Source organism: Nilaparvata lugens, chromosome 9, assembly GCF_014356525.2.
Source record: "Nilaparvata lugens isolate BPH chromosome 9, ASM1435652v1, whole genome shotgun sequence".
Taxonomy (NCBI): Eukaryota; Metazoa; Arthropoda; class Insecta; order Hemiptera; family Delphacidae; genus Nilaparvata; species Nilaparvata lugens.
Window position 1 is genome coordinate 43,153,054 of NC_052512.1, and position 26,346 is coordinate 43,179,399.

At 34.4% G+C, this 26,346-nt stretch overlaps 1 protein-coding gene across 1 annotated transcript in view; it reads left to right on the plus strand.

The window, feature by feature from the left end:
* Positions 1-26,346, plus strand: part of LOC111050398 — a 124,425-nt gene that overhangs the window by 7,765 nt on the left and 90,314 nt on the right. Inside the window, exons 3-9 of the mRNA XM_039435915.1 lie at positions 782-832; positions 8,046-8,075; positions 9,762-9,797; positions 13,045-13,074; positions 16,247-16,410; positions 23,793-23,885; positions 25,804-25,879. Coding sequence (XP_039291849.1) covers positions 16,303-16,410; positions 23,793-23,885; positions 25,804-25,879 — 277 coding nt within the window. The 5' untranslated portion in view covers positions 782-832; positions 8,046-8,075; positions 9,762-9,797; positions 13,045-13,074; positions 16,247-16,302. The remainder of the gene's footprint in view (positions 1-781; positions 833-8,045; positions 8,076-9,761; positions 9,798-13,044; positions 13,075-16,246; positions 16,411-23,792; positions 23,886-25,803; positions 25,880-26,346) is intronic.

Sequence of the window (26,346 nt, forward strand, 5' to 3'; positions counted from 1 at the left end):
ACTAATTTTGAATGATCATTGAATATTCATGACAGTTAATTTATGACGTATTTTAAAGATGGCTGCCTCTTATTATGGCTGGCTGTCCTGCGTCAAGAAGAAGAAGAAGAAGAAGAAGAAGAAGAAGAAGAAGAAGAAGAAGAAGAAGAAGAAGAAGAAGAAGAAGAAGAAGAAGAAGAAGAAGAAGAATTTCAGATGTAATGTCAACTACTGATTTCTCTTGAAATCAATTATAATTTTATTCGTCACGAATATATTATTATTTTCTCAAAAATTAAATTATGGATTTTTTCAAGTTGATATCAAACATTTTGTTCATTTCTCATATTTCCACATTGTGAAAAAACCCATCTGCCAACGTTGCAGAGCTAGAAAATGATAGCGCTATCTGCTATGTTTGCAGATAGACAAAGATAACAATGTTAATCAAATACTGCCATTATAGCATGGACCTCTCTATGGCAAGATGATACAAAGATCACCACAAAATGATACAGCTTCAACAAAATATGATACAGTATCATCTCTATTTGATACATAACACCATAATTTGATACGAAACTTCCAAACTTTGGCAAACAGTGCAGAGGTAGGAAAGGATAGCGCTATCTGCTATGTTTGCAGATAGACAAGGATAGCAACACCAATGTTAATCGAATACTGCCATTATATCTTGGACTATGATGGTACAATATTATAATATAGACCTACTTTGATTTATTTCAGTTTATCTCAATTTTTTAATTTAATTTTTTTTTTCATTTCATATTTTTTTTGACAGGTAAAGAGACAACCAGAACCACCTAACCACGAAATCGGGACCCCAGGAAAGGTGAGTCCACAGTACACAGTATACCAGTAGTTCTGTGACCTCACGCAGTATTCTCATCCACAATATTTTCTCAAAAACGGCTCCAACGATTTTGATCAAATTTATACCTTGAATAGTCATTAATAAGCTCTATCAACTGCCACAAGTCCCATATCTGTAAAAATTTCAGGAGATCCGCCCCATCTATGCAAAGTATGATTTTAGATTCCCAATTATCAGGCTTCAGATACAATTTGAAAAAAACATTTCAAGTGGAAAAGACTCAGCATGAAAATCTCTACAATTAATGTTCAGTAACATTTTCTCCTAAAATTGAAAACAAGCTCGAAATTCGAGAAAATGTGATTATTCAATAGCAAACTGTTGGCAACTGTTGATTCTATCAAATCAGTCACTATGAAGAGATAGCAGACCTCGTGTATCTCCAGCGTTATTGTCCTGTAACCAGCTGGCTCAGATCTTTGAATAGTAGACTTGAGATGCGCGTTCACACTAGCGTCAGGTGATCAATTTTCATAACGGCAAGGAAAGTTGTGTGAGTGCACCACACCAGATTTTTTTGATCTCTTCAGTTTCCACACTGAACAAATGCTCGACATACAGAATCCGGCAAACTTGTTTGTAGGAGCTCAGGTACAAACATTTTAAGAAGTTTGAACAATCATTGTTTGTCAAACAAAAAATTACTATTTCCTTCACCTACCGTCCAAAGTACTTACTTTACTTCCAGAAACATAATACTAAAGTGTCACTTTTTCGCTCTCGGTAGTAAAAAACAGAAAAACTCCCTAGGGAGGAAAAGTGACTCCATTTGAATAAATGGGAAGCATCTCTATTTCAAAAACTCACATTGTAATAGGTTAGAAGGTCTAAGCTCAGATGAGAAAGCGTATAGAGGTGTTCTTCATTGAGTCAACTGAATTCAATACCAACAACAAGAAATTTGATAACTCATGAAATATATTGTTTGTATGATATTATATTCTTAATATTAGTAGACAATAAAAATTTATACAATTTAAAAATATTTCAAAATACCAGCCAACAATATGTTTGATCTGCAATTGAAATCTGAAACGCGTTATCTGGAGTCAGCCATTTTTGGCAGCCGCCTCAGCTGATATAATGTTAAACTTAGCCGATAGATAGCGCAATCGGCAGTGCCAATCAGCCGACCGGTTTCTAGGTTTTAGATTTTAGGTTATGTTGTTAGGAAACATTGTCACCAATACGTAAGTTTACATTGTCAACAATACTCGGCTTCGCCTCGGGCTTCAAACTTTTTCCCACAGGGAGAAAAAGTAGTACTTTTCACTCTAGATATACAAATAACTATTTTTCCTAACATTTTCAGTGATAGCTATAAAACATGAAACCTGTTCTCCCCAACTACTAGACTACAACAGAAGAGCTCACGCAGTTTTGTCATCCACAAGTATCTGATGCCACCTGTTCTAGTTGATCCACAATTATTCACAGTTGAATCATAATTTACTCTTAAAAAATGTCATTTTTTCTCTCCAAGATAAAAATCTGGTTTGGCGCACTCACACAACTTTCCTTGCCGTTATGAAAATTGATCACCTGACGCTAGTGTTCCCGCGCATCTCAAGTCTACTATTCAAAGATCCAAGACAGCTGGTGACTGGACAATAACGCTGTAGACACACGAAGTCTGCTATCTCTTCATAGTGAATCATTTAATAGAATCAACAGTTGCCAATAGTTTGCAAATGGATAATCACATTTTCTCAAATTTAAAGCTTATTTTCAATTTTAGGTGAAAATGTTACTGAACATTAATTGTAGAGATTCTCATGCTCAATCTATTCCACTCGAAATTTTTTGATTCAATTGTATCTGAAGCCTGATAATTGGGAATCTAAAATCAAACTTTGCATTGATGGGGCGGAGCTCCTGAATTTTTTACAGATATGGGACTTGTGGCAGTTGATAGAGCTTATCGATGACTATTTTAGGTATGAATTTGATCAAAATCGTTGGAGCCGTTTCCGAGAAAATCACGAAAAACCCTGTTTTTGACAACATTTTCGCCATTTTAGCCGCCATCTTGAATTGCATTTGATCGAAATTGTTCGTGTCGGATCCTTATAGTGAAAGGACCTTAAGTTCCAAATCTCAAGTCATTCACTAATATTGTTAATTGGGAGATGAGATATCACATACACACACACACACACACACACACACACACACACACACACACACACACACACATACAGACCAATACCCATAAACCAGTTTTCTGGACTCAGGGGACCTTGAAACGTATAGAAATTTAGAAATTGGGGTACCTTAATTTTTTTTCGGAAAGCAATACTTTCCTTACTTATGGTAATTGGGCAAGGAATGTAAAAACACACTTATGTTAATAAACTCAGTTCACGTTTCAATTTGTATCCCATATGATAATTATTTATCCAGTTCCGTGATAATCTTTCCTTTTGATAAAAATATTCCTCAACTATTTTGAAATTGATTTTTCTCAATCAAGAATATTATAACTTCTTGAGCATTATTCAGTTCATTTAATCACTTTTTGTGTAGTTGAGAAGTTGATTTTGTGGATATTGTGTGTAATTATTCATATTGAATGAAGAAGACTAAGAAATTGTCAAAAACCACAGATTTATTGATACTCTGAAAGACCGGTTTCGGTTATTTCACCATTGTCAATCTCTGATAAACTAAAACTAAATACAAGATCAGCAGAATTTACACTAGTGGGCGAGTACTGCTATTGGTCAAGAGCATGAACGCCTGCCATTGGCCCAGCTAGACAGCATCAAGATGGCAGTGAACAGTGATTGCGAGTCTTCATGTGGTAGTTGTTCGAAAATCGTTAAAAATAATGATAATGCTTTGGAATGTGATGGTTTTTGTCATAAGTGGTATCATATTAAATGTGCTAAAATATCAGTGTTTGAATATCGTAAAATTCAAGATCATGTTGATATAACTTCTTGGTACTGTGCTGCGTGTCGTGTTGAGGTTAGGAGTTTGATCTCAAAAAAGGTTGAAAAAACGCATCCTGAAGTTTTAGGATCTTTGCAAGTAGGTGAAATTCTCATGAAACTGAATATAATGAGTGAAAATTATTTAAGTTTAAGTGATAGAGTTCAAAAAGTGGAAAAATCTGTTTCACTAAAACCGGCATCTAACATGTCTCAAAGTGATCAGGTAAACTTGCAGTTACGTGATAACTCTAACTCTGTAAGTGATGTTTCTAGTGATGGTCCTAATTTTTCAAATAGTATTATTGAGAAAAAATCGTGTAGTTATACTGATAGTGTCGGAAGGAAGAAATATAGTAGTGTATCAAACCAAAATCAGGAAAAAAGTGGAAAATATGATGCTGTACTGTGCACGGTACCAAATAGTCTACCTCAAAAATCAGTCAAGAATAAAATTTCAACAAAAAATGACGTAGTTCTTTGTACTGGCGAGGTCTCAGGGCTTAAAACAACAAATTTTGACAGATCTTCTCCAGTTGTAAGTAATAAAAATTTCATCTTTCTAACCAGAATTGATAAAAGTGAATCCAGTGTTTCAGTTAAAAAGTTCCTATCAGATAGACATATCAATACAGTTGAATGTAAAATTGTATGTACAGTCTATTGTTGAATGTACAGTCTTCTTCAAATTCTTCCAGGAGAAATTTGATAAATTTTTTCCAGAAATTCTCAAGACATACAGCTCTCGGCGACCACAGAAGAGACAGGGCCGTATGAAGAGTCATCAGGAGTGGTATAATGATGATCTTGCTGTGATCAAGGAAGTTATGTTGGCTCTAAAAAATAGGTGTGAAGGTGGTGATGATGGTGACAGGAGGAGATATAGACGTGCTAAATCCATCTACAAGAAGCAAGTTGAGTTGGCTAGGAAGGTAGCAACAGCAGCCAAAATTGACAATGCTCCAAACCGCTGTAAGGCAGCCTGGGATGTTATAAATTCTCATCGTTCCTTGCCAGTGAGAAAATTGGAGTTTGCGAGTCGGATGCATTCAATGATTTCTTCATTGAATCAGTGAATAGCATTGTAGGTGAACTGCCCACTGCTGCTGCAGACCTTGCTGAACTACTGGCTGCACGAGTTCCAGCAGTGCATGCACGCCTCTCTTTCTTCCGCCCCATCACTTCATTGGCCCTGAGGAAGATTGTCAAATCATTCAAGCCATCGAAAAGTCCTGATGTGTATGGAAGTCTGCATTCTGCTTCGTGAGGTGATTGAGGAAATTGTTGATCCACTTGCTGTGGCAGTTAATGATTGCCTGAGGACTGCCATCTTTCCAGACTTCTTGAAAACATCTAGAACCACTCCGGTTTACAAGAAGGGTGACCACCAGAGCCTAAACAGCTACAGGCCTATATCCATCACTCCAATCTTTGGTAAGGTGGTTGAAGCGGTCATCAAGCCCCAACTTGAGGACTTCTTTGAGAGGAATAACCTTTTTTCAGACATGCAATTCGGTTTTCGCAGAGGGAGGTCTACTTTTGATGCGGTAAATCGGGTTGCTGAACGGATTGGTTCAGCATTTGAGGATGGTGAATCCTGGCACTGACTCTTTGTGACCTAAGCAGAGCATTTGACTGCGTTGACCATGGAATTTTGTCTGATAAGCTCCATTACTATGGGATTGTGGACTCAGCTTTGTCTCTATTGAATTCCTACCTGACTGGGAGGGCACAAGTGGTGTCTCTTGGAGGAGCTTCTTCCAGCCCACTTCCTGTGAATTTTGGAGTGCCACAGGGTTCAATACTGGGACCAATCCTGTTTATCATAATGATAAATGACTTGGACAACAACGGCTCGACTCTGCTATTGCTGATGATACGTCCTTATTGTCATCTGGAGTGGACCTACAGCATGTGCTAGAACTGTCAGCAGAGCATCTCCAATCTTCAACCTCATGGTTCCAGGCAAATCGCTTTCAGTTGAATGAGAACAAGACACAAAACATAATCTGCAGTTTGTCTCGCAGCCTGCCAGCTGAACAGGACCCTGTAAAGCTGTTAGGGTTTGTCTTGGACTCAAAACTGAACTGGGCTAGCCACATCCAACAAGTGACCAGGAGGCTGTCGCGAATTTGTTTCTTGTTGCTGAAGCTGAGGGGACATGTGACAGAGGCATATCTGGTAATGACTTACCATGCACTTTTCCACTGCCATATCTCCTATGGTCTGCTCATGTGGGGTCATTCAGCAAGGGTGGTGGAAGTACTTAAGCTGCAGAAACGGGCTGCACGGATTATAACTGCTAGCGAACATCGAGCACACTGCAAGCCCCTTTTTGTAAGACTGGGTATTATGACAGTTGTCAGCCACTTCCTTCTTCTCTGCCTGCTGCATGTCAAGAAGAGTCAGCATGGTTTGTTGACTCGGAATGATGTGCACCATCACAACACTAGGCATCGAGAGCTGCTTGACATCCCGAGGGTACGTCTTCAGAGGTCGCAGGTGTGTTATGGGAGTGCAGCTTTACGCTACTTCAATAGACTGCCTGCAGGAGTGAAGCAGTTGGATTTGCGTGATTTTGAGAGAGTGGTGACCGGATTCATGAGAGTCAGAGCCTACTATGAAGTGCGTGAATACATGAGTGATGATCTGACTCAAATTTTAACTACTTAGTCACTTTCTGCCATTTTGATCTTGACTTGAGTATGAAAGTGTTGTTTTTATTGTATAATGACGCCATCGATCCCACAGATGTGGGTAATGGATGAAGAAGGAGGTATATAAGGTACAGTCTCCTCCCACTCAACGGTGTGACAAAATGGCGACTTAAGCAACAGAATCGCCATGATAACAAAATTTACTTTCAGTACAAAATAAAAACCAAGAAAACAAGTGTGAAAGATAATGAAACAAATATGTAAATTGAAAAACTATTGACTAATGAATGCTTACAATTTTATGATAAAACTGGATTCGTAGTTATTTTTATTCAATTTTCAATCACCTATTAAATTTGTTTTTCCAAATGTGAGAATATTGATACTGATGGGCACGCATCATAATAGTTATTTGTATATCTAGAGTGAAAAGTGCTGTTTTTTTCCCTGAGGGAAAAGTTTGAAGCAACAATTTTCCTGAGGGAAAAAAACATTTTCACTCGTGATATACACAACATTTTTCCTCCACCTACATTTTTATAAAAACTGCTAATAAAATAATTTTTAAAAATGTATGTGACCATACAATGTGTTACAACATAATCTAAAAAGTAAACAGAAACAGCTGGCTTGTAATCACAGTTCTCCGACAGCACTATCTGTCGGCTAAAGTTGTAACAACAATGACAGCCAAAACTACAGCTATGATGAAGTTCCCGTTTCAAATTTGATTAGTTAATAAGTAATATTCGTTGGATGAGATTTTGAATAACATGGAATAAAAGAAAAAAAAATATATACATTTTTTTTAGTATAGTGATATGAAGTTTGTAATGATAATTTCAGCATACAAACATAAATTTTATATATCGATCAAATGTCTGGTTGAGGTATTGAATTTAGTTGGTTTAATGACTACTCTATATGCTTCCTCATCTGAGCTTAGACCTTCTGACCTATTCCAAATGTACGTTTTTAAAATAGAGATGCTTCCCATGTTATTTAAATGTAGTCACTTTTACTCCCTAGGGAGTTTTTCTGTTTTTTAGTACCGAGAGCGAAAAAGTGACACTTTAGTATCATGTTTCAGGGAGTAAAGTAAGTACTTTTGACAGTAGGTGGGGGAAAAAATATTGAAACCCTACCTTATAGAAATAGACACGGCCAGACATCTGTGTAATGCATGCAATGAATAATCCACTTGTCAGCTGATTGATCATGAATAAATTCTATAGTCTGATTAATCCCATTTTATATTATTTATTTTATAGTGATATCAGAGTATGGAGGAATTCCTTTTCTTTTCATATCATCCTTAAAATGCGAAATTTTGAAAAACCTTGTGTATACATCGACGACCGACGTGTGCAGTTGAAAAAGGAATACTCCTGCCAAATCTCATCGAATTCTATCAACGCGTTTGGCCGTAATCGCGTTACATACAGACAAAAGAAAATCCGAGTTAAAACATAGACCTCACTACGTTCGGTCAATTAATTAGCCGAGGATGGTTATAGGTCTAATTTCAAATCTTCAAGATTTCATTACATCAAGATTTCAAGATTTTAATCTCTTTTGCAGGAGAAAAGGGTGCAACAGAGAGCGTCAATGGTGAGCATTGTTCCATGATAATTACTTAAATATTTTGAATAGTTTCTTTTAAAAATAACAATTATTCATTTATTAGCATATTTGAATGAATGCAGTTTCTAATTTATTTCCATCTGTAGACCGACTGGTTTCGTATAAAATGAGCGCTGCTATCCAGAGATTGTCAGTTTGATGTAAGGGTACCTGACTAACAATTAGGAGGTACCGGGTTCGACTCCCGGGCTGGCAGATAACTTTTGAATAGCTCTCATCAAATTTCAATCTAGCTGTAAACCCTGTTGTCAATATTTGCAGTAGCAGAAGTCTTTAGGATGATTTACAGCATTTTATTGGGATTTTCTTTAAATAATAATTATACATTAATTAGCATTTGAACAAATGGAATCTCTAATTTAATTCCATCTGTAGACTGGCAGGCCGCTATGGCTTCCTATAAAATGAGCGCTGCTATCCAGAGATTGTCAGTTTGGTGTAAGGGTAAGCATTCCTGACTGGCAATTAGGAGGTACCGGGTTCGACTCCCGGGCTGGCAGATAACTTTTGAATAGCTCTCATCAATTTTCAATCTAGCTGTTTACCCTGTTGTCAATATTTGCAGTAGCAGGAGACTTTGGGATGATTTAAGCTGTGTTTACACCAAAGTTAACAAAATGTTTATTTTTCCGTCCTTATAAATTATATTAGATTACACGGAACTTGACAAACACATATGTTCATCATGTGTATGATAAGTTATGTTCAATCTAATAGAATCTATAAGGAATAAGTTATTTATTTATTTATCACATTGTGTACAAATACTTGACATGAGAAAAGGCACAACTGGCTCATGCCCAAAACTGTCCCATTTCCAATTTATACTATACTGTCCAAATCAAAATGTTGGTTATGTTTCACTTTTCACTTTCACTTTTTCAAAAACAATTCACACTATTCAATACTCAGATGAACAAGCAAATTTTGAATCAAATAGATACTATTAGAGTCTAGAATCAAAAAATCTAGAACAGTAACTTAACCGTATTCAAAAAGTCTAAATTTTGAAATTTTTGAGCTAAAAACTTCACACTTTTTCCGTTATCAACATTTTGTTAATAACTTTGGTGTTATTGCAGCTTAACAATATCTAATTTAGATTCTCGTTTAATAATACAGTAAATATTTCACAACCTGCTCGGGTCACTCTGTGCCGGTTGCACAAAAGCCGGTTAAATTTTAATCTTGATCAATCCTACGAGAACCAATCGGAGGAGCCGTCTTATCAAAAACACCTTCTCTGATTGGTTCTCGTGAAATTAACCACGGTTACAATTTATTTATTTATTTATGGAGACAACAGGTGTTTTTGGAGTTTTTTTAAAGGAGACATTTATTAGACAACCCCTAATGTGTCTCCTTTACAAATACAACAATACAAGATTAACAATGAGCAATGTAAATTTTACCAATTTTAATGAGCAAAATTTAACCGGCTTTTGTGCAACTGGGCCTCTGTATATTAAAATAGGATGATAGTTGATAGATGAGAAATTTTTTGAAATATAAATATACAGAGTGTTTCCAAGCTCCCTACTCTTTGAAATAATTTGCTAAAATTTTTAGAATATGAATATTTTTAAAATATGAATACAATTGCTATTCTTTATTTAACCAATAAAATAATCTATAAATAATAATCTTTTCCAGATGATGGATAAGCATGCCGAGACCAGGGGGGAAACCGTAAGTTTCTTCTTGTATCATCTTTATATCATCAAGTTCATTCAAGTTCATTTATTGACACACTTTACAATTTACAATAATAAATAATACACAAAACATTACAAAACAATAATATAAAGTGGTTAGGTAACCTCATTTGAAAAAACGAGGTCATCACTGTATCATCTCTGTATCATCTTGGCACCATCTCTGTATCATCTTTGTACCATCCTTGTATCATCTTTGTATCATCTTTTTACCATCTCTGTATCATCTTTGTATCAGCTCTGTATCATCTTTGTACCATCCTTGTATCATCTTTGTATCTATCTGTGAATTCGGTGAGAGATAAATTCATTAAATTTTCAGGATGAACTCTTCAGGGTGTTGTTAATTTAATGAAACAATAATTTGCTAAAAGTATCAATTTTTGAAAAAAAACTTATTAAAATTAACTCAAGTAGAAGCTAATATCGGGGCACCGAGCTTCGCTCGTTATTTTTATTTATTGATAAACAGAACACAATTCTCTAAAATGATCGTGTTTATATTTCACAGCTGGCTATACGTCAGCTTATAAATTTCGGGTTGCGATATTTTGATTTTCCACAGAATCACTCGCTCACTTTTTACGAAAGTCTCAGCTGTTTCAGCCAAGGATGAATTATACTTTTGATGTCGTTCAGCGAGTTTTCCCAAGGATGAGACCTAGTGCAATCGAATTTTTATATCATAAACCTACTATGTTCCAAATTTTGTGAAAATCGTTAGAGCCGTTTTCGAGATCCGTTGAAAATAAATAACCAGATAACCAGATATAAAAATATAAACAGATATACAGAAATTGATTGCTTAATATAATAGGATTTTTGTGGAATTGAATAACTTTGTCAAAAATTGATATTTTCAGTGAGTTATGTTTCATTTAACCAACAATACCATGACAAATTCATCCTCGAAATAACATGGATTTATCTCTTACCAAATTTGAATCGATATGTCCCAAAAATTTAAACTCCAGGCGCTCATCTAAAAAAGTAACTATCGAAAAGAAATATTTTCCTGGAGAGTTTTTCTCATTCTGATAGTTGGTAAATAGAAGATCTTTGAAAAATATCACCAGTAGAAAGTTTATTTAGCCTTTCTCACAGCCTTGATATGGCTGGGGAAGATCCAACTAGTTTTAATAACTCAATATCAGGGGACCGAGCTTCGCTGTAGAGTACAAAATCATAGAAACTTTAAAGTGAAAGAGGAAATTATAATATATACCATTATATCAAGCGAGCGATTTCTGTATGTTTATATTTTTATATTATTTGGTTATTTATGTTAAACGGATCTCGAAAACGGCTCCAACGATTTTCACGAAATTTTGAACATAGTAGGTTTATGATATAAAAATTCGATTGCACTGGGTCTCATCCCTGGGAAAACTCGCTGAACGACATGAAAAGAATAATTCATCCTTGGAAAAAACAGATGATAATTTTGTCGTCTGTCGATAACTGAAGATACGTGTGCCTGTGTGGGAGATCAGCTGTGTAATCCATTAGCTTACCGTATCTAGTGAGGAATCTAGAAATGTTAATAGACTCGATCAAAATAATCTGATTTATGACATGACATGGTATATCATAATATTCAAAGTTGATCATTATTTTACAGTTTAAGTGATTGGTGAGTGTTATTTTGTCTTCTGTTTTCAAATATTTGAACTGAAAATTTGACCTGAATTCAAGTGTATGGAACATAACCTACTTTTCGGAATATCTATAGTGAATAAATCAAAATTCGGGGAAGAAACAGTTTTGGGCTGTTAGTCCTTCCCCAATCATTTTGAAGAATTAAGTTCTGTTTATCAATAAATAAATAACGAGTGAAGCTCGGTGCCCCGATATTATTTACAGGAAGGTTCTATCTAATCACAGTGAATTAAGATTGAGATTCCCAGTCGAATGCAAAAATCACCCTCAAAAAGGCCTGGTTGCACAAAAGCCGGTTAAATTTTAATCCTGATTAATTTCACATTAATCAGAGAAGACCATTTCAGAAATACGGCTTCTCTGATTGGTTCTCCTGGAATAAATCAGGGTTAAAATTTAACCAGCTTTTGTGCAATCGACACCAAGTACCTGATTGAATGACTGCAATAGTTCATCAGCTGTGTTATAATTTCGTCTCAGTCCCACACACATGCACTCGCTCACTCACACCCATTATCGACAGACGACAAATTATCAGCTGTTTTTACAAGGATGAATAATTATTATGATTTCCCTGTCCCTCAGCGAGTTTTCCCAGGGATGAGACCTAGTACATTCGAATTCTTATATCATATAAACCTACTATGTTCCAAATTTCGAGAAAATCGTTAGAGCCGTTTTGGAGATCCGTTGGACATACATTCATAAATAAATATAAAGAAAATAATTAAAAATCTCAGTACCCTTTTTTAAAATATTTTATCACGACATATTTCGGTCATTTATGCCATTTTTCAAGTGATATGAATTAAATAAATAAATACTAATGGAAGATTCTTATTTTGATCATATGTTAGTGTATTCATATGTTTTTATGAACTAGGACTGTAAATTTTGGGTTTAAATTCGCATGATTCTATCAAAAATGGGGTTATTGGTGTCTAATTGGATTAAGTTTATTATTTTATCTCTGTTCAATTTTGCTGCTTTATAAATATGAAATTCTTCTTTGACATTCAGTTTTTGACTTTTATTACCATAATTAAGTATTTTCATATTGGAATTTATATCTGTAAAATTATGGCCTGAATCTATCAAGTGTTCAGCAAATGCCGACTTATTCATAAATAATTAAATAAATACATACATGAATTCATCACTTAATATAATAGGATGACTCTTTCCCTCTATCCTCATATTCAAATATGTATACATATTTCTGTCATAGTCATTCAATCTCAGCTGTTTTCCATGCAGGAAATCAATCTGGTAAAATATGTTTGCAGAAAAAATAAACATATGATTCTCATGACAGCATACTCTACTGTATCATATGTTTTCTGTACAGTCGAGTATGTTTCTTAGCTCCGAAATAGGAACAGCAGAACTGCTAAAAAAAAAAACACCCTCAGCGCTCCAGGTGGAAGTTTTGTCAACTCGGCTGACGCCTCGACTAAAAACATCATTCTCGCCTGCAAAAGACCCCTTCCCATCCTTGTGACGTAAAATACTATTATATATCTATAACTCATTTCTAAAACAGATGCTTGTTACATTTACAGGTGAAGAGGAAAGACAAGCCAATCCAAGAGGTGAGTCTTACAAATTTACAGATGATCTAAATCAGGAGGTAATCATATCAAAAGTCCTCACCCCTACCAATTGTGATCAAGGGGTGGGGGTGGTTTAAGGCTGTGCAAAGGCTAAAAAAAAACTTTTTTCTCGTGATATTTTTGAAAGTTTTTTGATTTGTATAATCAAGCTATCAAAATGAAAAAGTTTTCTCGGGAAAACCTTTTTTTTCTGATCATTACTTTTTGAGATATGAGCGCCTAAAATTTAAATTTTTGGAACAGAACATTAAATTTCAAATTCGGTAAGAGATAAATCCATGGGATTTAGAGGATAGATTCTTCATGGTATTGTTGATCTATTGAAAACAATTTTCTAAAAATATCAAGTTATACAATTTACTAAAAATAACTTTTAGTTGAGTTATTTTTGGTAAATTGAATAACTTGATTTTTTTCAAAAAAATTTCTTTCACTAGATCAACAATACCACAAAAAATCCATCCTCTAAATCTCATGGATTTATCTCTTACAGAATTTGAAATTTCTGTCCCAATAATTCAAACTACAGTCGCTCATATCTCAAAAAGTAGTGATCGGAAAAAAATGTTTTCCTGAGAAAACTTTTTCATTTTGATAGCTTGATGATATACGAATCGATAAACTTAGAAAAATATCACGAGTAGAAAGTTTATTTTTAGCCTTTTCACAGCCTTGAAGGTACCATTTTTGGGTTCCTCGTATTTAACTCGAAAACTATGCATCTTACGGATTGATTGATTGATTGATTGAGTACTTTATTTATGTAGATTACAATATATACTGGCTTATACACTTATATACAATAGCTTACAATACAGCAAAATTATAGATGAATTTACATAATATAGACTAAGAAAATAATTATTGAACTGTGTATGATATGAAAATGCAGTTTGTAATATAATAACTATAGATAATAATCATATTGTTATGCATCCACATAAATTGGCGGAGCTTTGGACATATCAATGTCCATTCTTTGGAAAGAATATTAAAAATATCCTCCCCACTAACTCTCTACCAAATCGGATATGACTGTACAAAAAGAAAGAGTATATAATTTCCGACAATATTCATTCCACAACTTTCCCCATATCTTTCATAGTTTTCAAAATATCCGCTCTTGAAGGTTTGACATAGTTTAAAGTTACCATTTTTGAGCTCCTCGCATTTAACTCGAAAAATATCCATCTTAAACCCGGTTCAGACGCTCAAGTTTAGCTTCAGTCTTTTGCTCAAGCAGAAGTCGGAGCATGTAAGTCGTTGCGTCTGGACGGTAAACGGATGGGTCTTCAAGCTCAAGTCGTCAAACTTAAAATGTATCGGCCGGCAATCTTTCTCCATCAAACCGTCCGTCTTTTGCCTATCCACCAAAACCCAAATCACGTGAAAATGGAGATAGAGAAATTGTGATTTCAGATTCGGATTCAGCGCCCTCAAATTAATAAAATGCTTCGCGAGTACTTGAAAATAAGCAAGTTTTTTTATCGATTTTATATAACGCTTTTTTCTTTCTTGATTCTCATGATACTCTCAGAATTTGATGTTGATATTATGATTTTAGTTGTATCGACAATATATATTAAAAATAATTATAGATTAAATATATAACATATGCTAATATCATTAAGCTTACCGAGTGAAAGCAGAGAAAAGTCGGGAGAAATATATATATATATATATATATATATATATATATATATATATATTAAATATAAACAACTATGCTAATATTATTAAAGCTTACCTCAAATTAATAAAATGTTTCGCGAGTACTTAAAAAAAAGCAAGTATTTTATCGATTGTAAATAACGAAATTTAAAACTTTTTTTCTTTTTGATTCTCATGATACTCTCAAAATTTGATGTTGAAATTATGATTTACTATCTATATATATATAAAAGCGAAATGGCACTCACTCATTGACTGACTGACTGACTCACTCACTCACTCGCAGAACTAAAAATCTACCGGACCAAAAACGTTCAAATTCGTTAGTAATGTTCAGTTGGCCCTTTAGAGGCGCACTAAGAAATCTTTTGGCAATATTTTAACTCTAAGGGTTGTTTTTAAAAGTTTAAAGTACGTCTTTTAGCATGTATATTCTTCTTCTCCCAATCCCTTAATAAATTATAATTGAAATGTCCATATCATATGTTACTATAGAACAATAATCTAGAGAGAGTACCTCTTCGAAACAGTTGTTAACTGGCAACTAAATTAATAATTTTGTCAGGTTGGCATTAAGTTGAGTTGACTTTGTTAGGTTGGCACCAAGTTGAAGATTTAAATGCATTTATCGCGCAAAAATTGATTGGGCACTGCTACTTCAATCCTGGGAATATTATATTACTAGCCATGAGGCTCGCTTCGCTCGCCATATCCGTTGAGCCAGACGTTTAGTCTGGTTCCCCGACTGGATTGTCCTAACATATGATAAAAATGCAGGCGAGCGAAGCGAGCCTGCTGATCTCATTCTTGGACGATCGAGTCGGGGGTCCACGGGGCGGAGCCCCCTGGCTAGACGGATATGGCGAGCGAAGCGAGCCTGACGGCTAGTCATGATATATTAAGATGAACTATATTGTTGATAAGAGTACTATCTACAAAATTTCAATCCATTTACAATCACTGTGTCTCGAGATATGACATGTAAACAAAGCCATTTAGCAATTAACAGTAATATTTTTGTCATTATGTTGTTAAATATTATAGCATCATCCAGTTGAATCAGCGAAAAAATACGATATAATTATTACTCATCTACCGGATATATAAGGTAGATGTTAATGACAAACTGAGCTTGTGAACACAAAAATAGGAAAACGGACGACATAGGTATTTTATTAATTTGAGGGCGCTGAATCCGAATCTGAAATCACAATTTCTCTATCTCCATTTTTACGTGATTTGGGTTTTGGTGGATAGGCAAAAGACGGACGGTTTGATAGAAAAAGATTGCCGGCCGATACATTTCAAGTTTGACGACTTAAGCTTGAAGACCGTCCGATCCGTTTTACCGTCCAGACGCAACGACTTACATGCTCCGACTTTTGCTTGAGCAAAAGACTGAAGCTAAACTTGAGCGTCTGGACCGGGCTTTAATAGTATAGGATAAAATGAATTAGTTGATGAATTAATTTGATTGCAGAAAAGGGCAGCCAAGGGAAAGTGGAAATCAATATAGGGATCTTTCCGTTGGAGAGCATGAAGATGGGGAAAAAAAAAGAAGAACACCATAAAGAAGAACACCAAAAAGAAGAACAACAAAAAGAAGAAAAACAAAAAGAAGGACAACAACAACAAATGGGAGTTGTAAGTTCTACTCAAAGTCTTGAGTCTTCAGTTAAGAATTTTCACACTTTTTTTATGTATTTGAACATGACATGCAGTCGATTATTAAGTAAATAATAAAACTTTTACTTACTGATGACTGGAGTACTTTCAATCGTCTGGCGATCATTTTCAACAGTGTAGACCGGAAATGTTTTGATGGTTAGGAAGATTTGTGGTGTTTATTATGTGATCAAAAAGTTTGTTGGATTTAAAATTCAGCTGTTCATTTAGTATGTTGTTACTGTCTAGGATCCTAGGATGGTGGCTTTATAAATTTCAAACTGTTCTGTTGTATTCAATTCATGTCCATTTCTTTTTACTTTCAATATTGTAAGGTTTTTTCAATTCAATTCAATTTATTAATGTCAACAAAAAATTAATATACAATTCATACTTACAAACATAAAATACAAATTCTTTATAAAATAATGAATATTTACGTAAAATATCATATTCTAAATAATATTGTTGCATCCCTCTTTAAGCAAAACTTGTGATGAGGGATGGTGTATCTCTAGAATGTTGAATAGCATAAGATACTAATATACATCATAATATTAATAACATAATTAGATTCTATAATTTTACATTACAATATCAAAAAAAAGAAAAAAGAAAATTCCATTCTCTTATGCTATTTTCATACAAATGTTGCTCTTGTAATCAGTATAGGCCTAATTGAGATTCAACTATATGTTCTACATCAAAGATAAAGATCACCAATATTTAAAAATAAAACAACAAATTCTCTTCTGCTCTGTTATACTAAGTAAGATAGGTATTTTAAGAATAGAATTGAGATTTACAAACAGATTTGAGAAATAAATCAAAATTAGTCTTCATTTTGTCTCCCTAATAAGTAGTGTCGAAGATACTGTCTAAAAGTTTTAAAAGTGAAAGAATAATAACAAATTGGTATACATTGGGATGCTCCAGAAACTTCAAGCCACAGACGGTTTAAAAGTCTAGGACCATAATACGCTGCATGAGCACTGGCAGCCGCTGTTCTACAAGGTGGTTCTAGCAAAAATCTCTCAGATTGTCTACGAGTAACATAGCCGCCATGAGGGGCTACAGGGAATCTATTGGGCCACGAATAGACAAAACTAGCTAGGTCAAGATCATACAAGTGCTCAATACTGAGAACATTAAATTCTTTATAGAGCAAATTTGTTGGATATCTAACCGGTTTTTTCAAGCATATTTTAATAATTTTCTTATACAATACTATAAGAGGCTTAAGAACGGTAACACCACAACCACCCCAGCCAATTATACCATATCGCACAACTGACTGCACAAGTGCAAAGAAAACCATTTTAATTTGCTCAACTGTAAAAATATTTCTCAGTTGAACAAACTTATACAGCGTCCTCCTCAACCTAGAACAACCTAGAACAGCTTGGTATCTATGTTTGTGTAGGAGTGCCCGGTTTCATTTAAATGAAACAGTACAGTTTGAAATTTATAAAGCCACCATCCTAGACAGTAACAACATACTAAATGAACAGCTGAATTTCAAATCAAAAAAGTCAAAGTAAAAAGTAAATTGGACAAAGTAGATGAATGGATAACTGAAGATATTCTTACTCAAAGAAATATTGTCAGGGAAGCCTATGAGGAATTTAAATTAGTGAGGGATGTTCCGAGTGAAGTCAAATACAAATGTCTAAAGAAAAACTATGCAAAAGAAGTGAGGAAAGCTAAGTGTAAGAAAACAGCTGAAATATTAACAACTAGTACCAATTTTAACTCTGCTGTTTGGGAGGTAATTAATAGAAATAGGAGAGCAGCTCAAAAAGATACAGTTACTAATGTCCCTAGGATAATCGATGAACATGGAAATTATATGGATGATAGTATAGACATTTGTAACTTTTTCAATAAGTATTATCAACAGGTTGCATATAATCTCCAAAAGTCACTGAACACTAATACTTGTAATACAACTACATTAAATGCTGAGCCAATTGAAAAGGTATTTAAATTTCATCCATTATCAAGAGATGAGTTGTCAAGAATAATAAAAAATTTGAATAACAAAAAAACAGTAGGATTGGATGGGGTCTCAAGCAAAATTTTAAAAGAATGTGAAAATGAATTACTGGACCCTTTATTGCATCTCCTTAATACTTCACTAGAGCAGGGTACCTGATGATCTGAAACAAGGAAAAATTTTGCCAATTTTCAAGAGCGGTGATTCTGAAAGAGTTGAAAATTATAGACCCATTAGTATTCTAAATGTAATAAGTAAAATTTTTGAAAGAGTAGTTTTAAATAGGCTATTGATGCACCTGGAAGAAATTAATTTCATATGTGATGAACAGCATGGGTTCCAGAAAGGGAAATCTACTAAGACTGCAATAGTATCCCTTGTTGAAAGACTAATAGATATAATAGATTCAGGTGAGAAGGCAGCCGCAATATTTCTTGATTTATCCAAAGCTTTTGATTGTGTGAACCATAGAATATTATTGGAAATACTAAAAACTGTAGGTGTGAATGGTATAGAACTAAAATGGTTTGAATCATATCTCATAGGTAGAAACCAGTGTGTTGAGCTTACCAAGGTGGATGGGAATGAAATAGTAAAAATTAAATCTCAAAAACTGGAGGTCCAGGCTGGAGTACCTCAAGGCTCAATTCTGGGTCCCTTACTGTTTCTGTTGTATGTGAACCAATTACCAAAAGAGTTAAAAGATCACAGAGCTCTGTTGTTTGCTGATGACACATCGCTTATCTTTAACAATTATTTATTAGATAGTCTAGAAATAAATGCTTTTACTGGAGTACAGTCAATTGTCCAATTCTTGAAGCAAAGGCAATTAACAATAAATAGTAAGAAATGTCAATTCCTACAATTCAAAAGTAAATATAATTCAGTAGAGGATAGAGAAATAAATGTGTTTGTAGAGGAAAATGAATTAGACCAAGAAGAGAAAGTAGCATTCTTGGGAATTTTATTGGACAGGAAATTAACATGGCATCCTTACATTGAGAGGATATGTAATAAGATATCATCTGGGGTATTTGTCCTGCGGCATCTTGCTAGGCTGAATGATAAAAAACTACTGTTAACTGCTTACCATGGACTTATACTATCTCATATTAGGTATGCTATTTTAGTATGGGGTAATTCATCTCAACAAAATATGGACAGGTGTTTAAGATTCAAAAGAAGGCACTCAGATGTATAGAGAAAGTGAATAGGTTAGACTCTTGTAGGCCTTTATTTAAAAAGCTTGGTCTATTAACTGTGCCATCTTTGTATGTATATGAAGTTGTAATGCATGTGAAAACGAGTGGTGTGATCCAGAATTCAGATGTTCATGAGTATAATACGCGAAACAGAGCAGATTATCATATAATGGGTCACAATAGTAGGTTATTTGAACAAAAACCAGATTATATTGGTAGGAAATTTTATAACAAGCTACCTCAAATCTTGAAAAGTAATGATGATTTGAAGATTTTCAAAAAACAAATTAAAAAATATTTAGTTGATAGAGCTTTTTATAGTGTACGCAAGAATTCCTTTCAAACCTAAACTAGGTTGAACTACTTAGTGTTAGAATTATTATGTAATAACATGACTTGTCTTATACTCCATGACTGGAGTCTTTAGGACGTAATCTTAAAAAAAAAAAAAAAAAAAAAAAAATCCAACAAACTTTTTGATCACATAGATAAACACCACAAATAATCTTCCTAACCATCAAAACATTTCCGGTCTGCACTGTTGAAAATGATCGCTAGACGATTGAAAGTACTCCAGTCATCAGTAAGTAATAGTATATTTCGCACCTAGGGCCGAAAATGAGACTTTTCTGGCTCGAAATTGGTTTTCAAGTCCGAGGCCGTAGACCGAGGACTAGAAAAGATTGAGAGCCGGAAAAACATTTTTGCCCATGGTGAGAACGTTATTTTTCGCCACACAGAAAAATAAACAATATAAATATGAGAATAATTTTTTATTAGGCACTTCCGAAAGCAAAACAGGAAGGTCATACATAGCTCTAGCAAATCTGAGGTAATCTGAATATCAGGAAATTGTCCAAGTATTTTTATTTTTTATTCTGATTTGTCTAAATAACCTTAAAGATTATGTTCAATTGTGTAAGAGGTTGAGTTTATACTTTTTATTCTTCCAAATGACAATAAGATATTATTATAAATGTTTTAATTCTTGAATAATAAATGCAAATAATGAAAAGTTTTTTGATCAGCTGTTTTAGCACACTTGAAATTTGGCCAATCTGAATTTCAAAGTCAACAATGCTTGTTGTCTTTGACTTCAGAAGTTTAGGTTAGAAGTTCTATCCTACTCTGAAAATTGAATTTGAATAGTTTATAATATATATCTTATCTGTATTTTATTCATCCAAATAAAATGATAGTATCTTATTGCAGAATACTTATTCAATTCTAGAAGCATAAACTGATTCCGTTTCATAAACAAATTTGTAAACACGTTCACATCAAATCAGAATCAGCTGACTTCAAGGTTATTTTACAGCCCTAGGGCCATAAAACTTCTACCGGCCTGGTCAGAAAACAATCATTTTCGGCCACCATATGATGCACGAAAACCAGCTCATTACATCCAAGTGGGGCGAAAAAGTTTTTAATATTTACTTAATAATTGACTGCATGTCGTGTTCAAATACATAAAAAAGTGTGTTTATACAAAGCAGCTCGGAATGGATCGAGAAACCATCACCTTTAAGAATTTTCATTTGTTTTTTCCACTAGTAGTTCTGTGAACAGTAGACCTCGCGCAGTTATAAACCACAGCCTCCACTAATACTGTCCATCTGAGTGAATTCTTTCCTGTCCTGTCGTGTCGGCGAGATATCGGTGTATAAATGACTAAAGACTGTTTGGGTTGTTGTATCGACAATGCTAATAATTTGTTTTAAACAGCTATATGCTACTATCACTAGTAGTTCTGTGAACAGTAGACCTCACGCAGTATTCTCATCCACAAGTACGTGATTGAAACTATAGACCTTATGGAAATACAGCAATAGACTGGCGTCTCCACACATCTGTGTAATTACTTGTCAGCTGATTTATGATGAATAATTCTATAGTCTGATTTTCACTCCAATATTGGCGTATGAAGGAGGCTCCTTTTTCCTTTTTTATTATCCTTGAAATGCAAAATTTCCAAAAACCTTGTATATACGTCGACGCGCAATCAAAAAAGGAATATACCTGTCAAATTTCATGAAAATCTATTACTAGCCCAATCAAATAGTACATCAGACCAAACAAAAATTAAGGTAATTGATTTTTTTGCTTTAATCGGTCCATTGGGGTTCTAGAAAGAGTAATCTATGGTTTTCCACCAAAATTTCTGAAGGCATAACTTTTGGCAGCCTAAAAACCACTAAATTTTTGTACTTTTTTCAGTTTTTCCACGATATCTCCAAAACCAATTGTTCTATCAATATTTTTATTTCTTACTTTTTTAAAGAAAATTAAATTCTCTACAATTTTCATCTCAAAAACGTTGATCTATCTCCTATAGGAAGCGAGTTATAGCTTTTCGAAAATTGGTAATTTTTTTCAACTTTGCGAGAAATCACGAAATCCATATATTTTTCCTTTTTACTTCTTATAAAGTCGTATTATATATTATTTGATCGTAATTAGAGTATTACTGAGATGTTAATACAATCACTGATGAAAGATTTTGAACAAAAAATGTATATTTTAGGATAGTGGTTAAATTGATGAGACTCATGATTTGGCACCAACTGTTGTTGGGTGAATTCAGACTAAATGCTAATTGCTAAAAACGTCCATTGTTGGGAATGAATATTAATATCATAGACGACTAATTCAGCCGTAAATCCGACTAAAGAACGTGAATTTGGTGATTTTTCGCAGAATTGAAAAAAATTACCAATTTTCGACGAGCCATAACTCGCTTCCTATAGGAGATAGATCAACGTTTTAAAGATGAAAATTGTAGAAAATTTAATGCTCTTTAAAAAAGTAAAGAACGAAATATTGATAGAACAATTAGTTTTGGAGATATCATGGAAAAACTGAAAAAAGTACAAAAATTAAACGGTTTTTAGGCTGCCATAAGTTAAGCCTTCAGAAACTTTGGTGGGAAACCATAGATTACTCTTAATAGAACACAAATGGACCGATTAAAGCAATAAAATCAATTACCTTGATTTTTGTTTGGTCGCTTTTTAATGACTATTTGACTGGGCTATACCGCGTTTCGCCGTAAATGTGCAACATTTAAACATTAAGAGAAATGCCAAACCATCGACTTGAATCTTAGACCTCACTTCGCTCGGTCAATCAAAAGCTTACCGAGTTGGAAGCAGAGAAAAGTCAGGAGACAATACTATGCTACTTCAAGTTATCAATTGCATGCCTAACTGCATGCAATTAATAGTCCACACAACAGCTGTTTTTCCACTAAGTTACATTGAGATATTGAATTGCATGCAATTTGTAGTCCCCTCTACAGCTGATTTATGATGGATAATTCTATATTCTGATCTTTACTCTAATATTGGCGTATGAAAGAGGCTCCTTTTTCCTTTTATATTATCCTTGAAATGCAAAATTTCCAAAAACTTTGTATATACGTCGATGGGCAATTAAAAAAGGAAAATACCTGTCAAATTTCATGAAAATCTATTACCGCGTTTCGCCGTAAGTGTGAAACATAAAAACATACCAATCAAGAGAAATAAAATAAACAATACAATAAAACAAACTAACAAGAGAAATGCAAAACCGTCGACTTGAATCTTATACCTCACTTCGCTTGGTCAATTACTTTTTTTGTAACTTTCATTGATTAATATTGCTTTATTCACTTCCTGTTCCATGACAATCAAGGGTTATCGATTGATTGATTCATTCACTCCTTGTTTCATGACAATCAAGGGTTATCGATTGATTGATTCATTCACTCCTTGTTTCATGACAATCAATGGTTATTGATTGATTGATTTATCCACTTCCTGTTCATGACAATCAAGGGTTATTGATTGATTGACTTATCCACTTCCTGTTCCATGACAATCAAGGGCTATCGATTGATTGATTCATGCACTCCTTGTTTCATGACAATCAAGGGTTATCGATTGATTGATTCATTCACTCCTTGTTTCATGACAATCAAGGGTTATTGATTGATTGATTCATCCACTTCCTGTTCTATGGCAATGATGGTTTATTGATTGATTTAATAAAATCTCTGGACAATTCCATTTCTGTTATGGAGACGAAAGTCTTGTTTTTGGGATTCTGGGACATTTCAAGGTTGTCCCAAAGAAACAAGACATCAAGGACAAACCTTTCAAACCTACCTTCATATTTTACAGGATCCGAAAAAGAAATATGGAAATCCAACTAGAAGAATTTTCTACGATGCTGATGGGATATGTACCTGTGGAGAAGAAGCTGATAACGTATATGTGAGTCTATCAATTATCACTATCATTTATCTATCAATGGAGATATCATTATTATTCCCCAGTCCAATAGAGGAAAGATAGCATAAAAATCTGGTGTGGCGCACTCACACAACTTTCCTTGCCATTATGAAAATTCATCACCTGACGCTAGTGTTCATGCGCATCTCAAGTATACTATTCCAAGATCTGAGCCAGCTGGTGACAGGACAATAAAGCTGGAGACACACGAGGTCTGCTATCTCTTCATAGTGAATGATTTAATAGAATCAACAGTTGCCAACAGTTTGTAATTGAAATAATAGCATTTTCTCGAATTTCGAGCTTATTTTCAATTTTAGGTGAAAATGTTACTGGACATTAATTATCATAGAGATTTTTATACTCAATCTTTTTCACTCGATTTTTTTTGTTTTAATTGTATCTGAAGCCTGATATTCGGTAATCTAAAATCAAACTTTGCATAAATGAGACTGAGCTCCTGAAATTTTTACAGATATGGGACTTGTGGAAGTTGATAGAGCTTATCAATGACTATTTTAGGTATAAATTTGATGAAAATCTTTGTAGCCGTTTTCGAGAAAATCACGAAAAACCCTGTTTTTGACAACATTTTCGCCATTTTAGCCGCCATCTTGAGTTGCATTTGATATAAATTGTTCGTGTCGGATCCTTATAGTGAAAGGACCTTTAGTTCCAAATTTCAATTTATTCCGTTAATTGAGAGATGAGATATCGTGTACACAGACACACATACACCTATAGACCATCACCCAAAAAACACTTTTTTGGACTCAGGGGACCTTGAAACGTATAGAGATGTAGAAATTGAGGTACAACATTTTTGTCATTTTAGCCGCAATCTTGAATTGCATTCGATCGAAATCATTCATGTTGGATCCTTATATTGTAAGGACTTTAAGTTCCAAATTTCAAGTCATTCCGTTATTTGGGAGATGGGATATCGATTTGATCAACATAATCTGATTTGTTGACATGCCATGATATTCCTCCTAAACTAGAGTATATCATAATTTTCAAAGTTGATCATTATTTGACAATTCCAAGTGATTAGTGAGTGTTATTTTGTTATTCAATTTGGTTTGTATATAATCTAAATTATAAATTAGTTGTTTGAACAGAAAATTGATCCTGAATTCAAGTGTATGGAACATAACCTACTTTCTGGACTATTTATAGTGTATAAATCGAAATTCGGGAAAGAACAGTTTTGGGCTGTGCCTGTTAATACTTCTACAATCATTTCAAAGAATTGTGTTCGGTTAATCAAAAGTCAATAAATAAATAACGAGCGAAGCTCGGTGCCCCAATATTATGTAATGATACTGTATCATCCTTGGTGATATCCCATTGTAAATGGTCCCTTATGCTGGGAATTTCTTCTCTGATTACTGTCGGCTACTGTCTATTATTGGTGTGTTGTTGGGAATGTAAGAAGGGCACAGTATGAGAGACTACCAGCGTCACAAAGCTTCACCAAAAATAACTACTAGGACTATTGCCTTCAGTTAACACTCACATTTGCAACATAACGGTACTTTATAATGACATATCACCATAAATGATACAGTATCACCACCAAATGATACAGTATCATCTCAACTTGATACACAACACAATAATTTGATACAAAACTTCCAGTGTCACATAGCTTCACCAAAAACAACTACTAGGACTATCGGCTTCAGTTCACACTCACATTTGCAACATAACGGTCCAACACCATGGCATATCACCATAAATGATACAATGCCAAAATAATATGATGTATTATCAACACAGTATGATACAGTATCGTCTCAACTTGATACACAACACCATAATTTGATACAGAATTTCCAAACTTTGAATAAATTTACAAACATGCCATGGTTCTTATATTGTTCCGCCATTTTTACAGGTGGTGAAACCAGGTGAACATTTCGTAGAAAAGGATGAAGTATTAATATGTGCGAATTCATCTAGAATAACTTTCGGTGAGTTCAAGTTATACAACATATTTTTCCAGTGAAAAGTTTGGGGTGATATAGGCTATATCATAGAGAAAAGATAGCACAAGTACATTTTTTATGAGGATGTGACAGTCGAGGCCTGCAACAGTCGAGGACTGATTTCCAGTCATCTACAGTCACATGTCTAAACTGTTGGGACCGTACAAAAATTGATAAAGAATGCTTGACTGTAGCAAGCCTCTTCTGTCGGTGGCTTCGTTTGACATCGATATCATTGTGACAGTCGAGGCCTGCAACAGTGGAGGTTTGCGACAGTCGAGGACTGATTTTCATTCATCCACAGTCGCATGTTTAAACTGTTAGGCCCATACAAAAATTGAAAAAGAATCCTTGACTGTATCAGGCCTTTTCTGACGGTGGCTTCATTTGACATCTATATCATTGTGACAGTCGTGACCCGCGACAGTAGAGGTTTGCAACAGTCGAGGACT